Source organism: Microtus ochrogaster, chromosome 5 (assembly GCF_000317375.1).
Source record: "Microtus ochrogaster isolate Prairie Vole_2 chromosome 5, MicOch1.0, whole genome shotgun sequence".
Classification (NCBI taxonomy): domain Eukaryota; kingdom Metazoa; phylum Chordata; class Mammalia; order Rodentia; family Cricetidae; genus Microtus; species Microtus ochrogaster.
The window spans coordinates 66,406,680-66,409,164 of record NC_022012.1 but is presented as its reverse complement, the minus strand read 5'-3'; the positions used below and the strand labels follow the sequence as shown (position 1 = coordinate 66,409,164).

The following is a 2,485-nucleotide window of genomic DNA, read 5'->3' as shown; positions in this document are numbered from 1 at the left end:
GTCTACAAGAGCTAGTTCCAGGACAGGCTCCAAAACCACAGAGAAACCCTGTCTCAAAAAACAAAAAAACAAACAAACAAAAAAAAAATGGCATGCATGTGTCGGTCAGAAGATAGCCCTGTAGATTTGATTCTGTCCTGTCTTTAATTGGATTCCAGGGATAACTCAGGTCATCAACCTTGTGCAGCAAGTCTTCATCCACAGAGCCATCCCACCAGCCCTGATTCTAGTGTTTTGGGTGGACATTGCTAACTCCGTTGATTTGTGTCTTACAGGTGAAGCCCAGAGGCCTTCATCATGTCAGATGGGGATTATGATTACCTCATTAAGTTTTTGGCCTTGGGAGACTCTGGAGTGGGGAAGACCAGTGTGCTGTACCAGTATACAGATGGGAAATTCAACTCCAAATTCATCACCACAGTGGGCATTGACTTCAGGGAAAAGAGAGTGGTAAGTTCTACATCCTTCACAAGAATCTAATCTGTGTCAACACGTTAACAGACCTACTTTGTTTGCTTTGTAGTACTTAAGCCAAAGGTTGGGACCTAAAATTAGTACAGGAAAGTGTGGCTGGGTGTGGCAGTGCACACCTTTATCCCAGCACTCTTGAGTTAGAGATGCGAAGATCTCCATGAGTTTGAAAGTAGCAGGGTCTACAAAGCAAGCAAGCAAGCAAGCAAGCAAGCAAACAAACAGAAAGGGTGTTGTATTCAGGTCCATGGAAAGTAGCTAGGAATCTTCAGGACTCTTCATATAAAACCCTCTGGACATGAGCCAGGGTGGCGCACACCTTTATCCCAACATTTAGGAGGCAGAGGCAGGCAGATCTCTGTGAGGTAGAGGCCAGTGTGGTCTACAGAGCTAGTATGGGACAAGCTTTAAAGGTACACAGAGAAACCCTGTCTCAAAAAAATCAAAACAAAACCAAAAAAGGTGAAGGATTTATACATTCTGAAGAGAAACCAGAGTCTTGAAAAACCAAACAAAAAACTCCTTTGGACACAATTAAAGTGCATATTACTTTTTTCCTTTTAAAAAATACTTATTTTTAATCATATGTCTGATGTCTGTCCCTGTGAGTGTATGTTTGTTCTCTCTTTCTCTGTCTCTCTCACTGTCTCTCCATTTCTCTCTCTTCCCTTTTCTCCCTCCCTCTCTCCTTCTTCCCTATTTTCCTTTCTTCCTCCCTCTTTCCCTCTCTCTCTTCCTCTCTCCTGCTCCCTGACCCTGTGTGCACACTTTTACCTTGTATTGTTGTGAATAACACGGTAGCAATCTCAACCAGTGATGTTTCAAAAGCATGTATAAGTGTTGGTGAACTAGCGTCACACCCTAGGGCTGACTGTGTGTTGGTGAGTTGGTGTCACACCCTAGGGCTGACTGTGTGTGCTGGTGAACTAGCATCACACCCTAGGGCTGACTGTGTGCTGGTGAGTTGGCGTCACACCCTAGGGCTGACTGTGTGTTGGTGAGCTGGTGTCACACCCTAGGGCTGACTGTGTGTGTTGGTGAGTTGCTGTCACACCCTAGGGCTGACTGTGTGTTGGTGATTATGTTTGCTAATTACCGCTCACCTTATAACCTGGCTTCTTTTGTGCATGGGTTTCTGATGGTTGAACTCAGGACCTTGCATATGCTGGGTGAGTGTTCTGCCTCTGAAGGGCATCTCCACTTATTTCTTTTAGTCTAAATAAAGTAGATTTATTAATGTGTAATTCTCAAGTAAACCCCATCTTTTTGTCAAGACAGGGTTTCTCTGTATAGCCTTGGCTATTCTGGGACTTGCTCTGTAGACCAGGCTGGCCTCAAACTCATAGAGATCCACCTGCCTCTGTCTCTCAAGTGCTGGGATTAAAGGCGTGTGCCACCAGTGACCAGCTAAAACCCATCTTTTTAAGGTATAGAACTCAGTAGACTTTTCTAACATATTCAAGTGATGTAATCATCACAGCTATTTATTTCATGTAGTTTTGTTTGTTGATTTATTTAGTTTTTTGAATTACTTTATTTTTGTTTTATGGGTATGAGTGTCTGTATGTATGTATGTATGCACCATATGTGTGCTTGGAGCCCACAGAGGGCAGAAGAAGGTGTCATTCCCTGGAACTGGAGTTATAAATGGTTAGGTTTGATAATTTTAACTTGCAAGACAACAGCAAACCTGAGGCCAGTCCAGCCTACAGAGTAAGTTCCAGGTTAGCCTGGGCTACAGAGCAAGGTGACTTTGACTTGGGGAGAAAAAGAAAAAAACCAACAAAACCAAACACCAAAAATTAACCAACTAACTAAACCCCAAAAGAATCTTCCTAGGACATTTTCCTTTTTTTCTTTTTGAAGTTTATTCTTTGAGGGGGGAACAATAAAAGAGATTAGAGAGGTATTAGTCACAGCAGGTGTTGCTGCCCTTGGTAGCCCTGCTGTTAAATAACTGCAGGGACTGCGTTCTCACAGCAAGCCCTGGGGACGACTGCTGAGGACAGGCCTG

The 2,485-nt window shown here is 43.5% G+C and overlaps 1 protein-coding gene across 1 annotated transcript in view; it reads left to right on the top strand.

The window, feature by feature from the left end:
• The window catches only part of Rab27a (RAB27A, member RAS oncogene family), a 55,581-nt gene that overhangs the window by 32,517 nt on the left and 20,579 nt on the right, over positions 1 to 2,485 (top strand). Inside the window, exon 2 of the mRNA XM_005347633.2 lies at positions 276 to 450. Coding sequence (XP_005347690.1) covers positions 298 to 450 — 153 coding nt within the window. The 5' untranslated portion in view covers positions 276 to 297. The remainder of the gene's footprint in view (positions 1 to 275; positions 451 to 2,485) is intronic.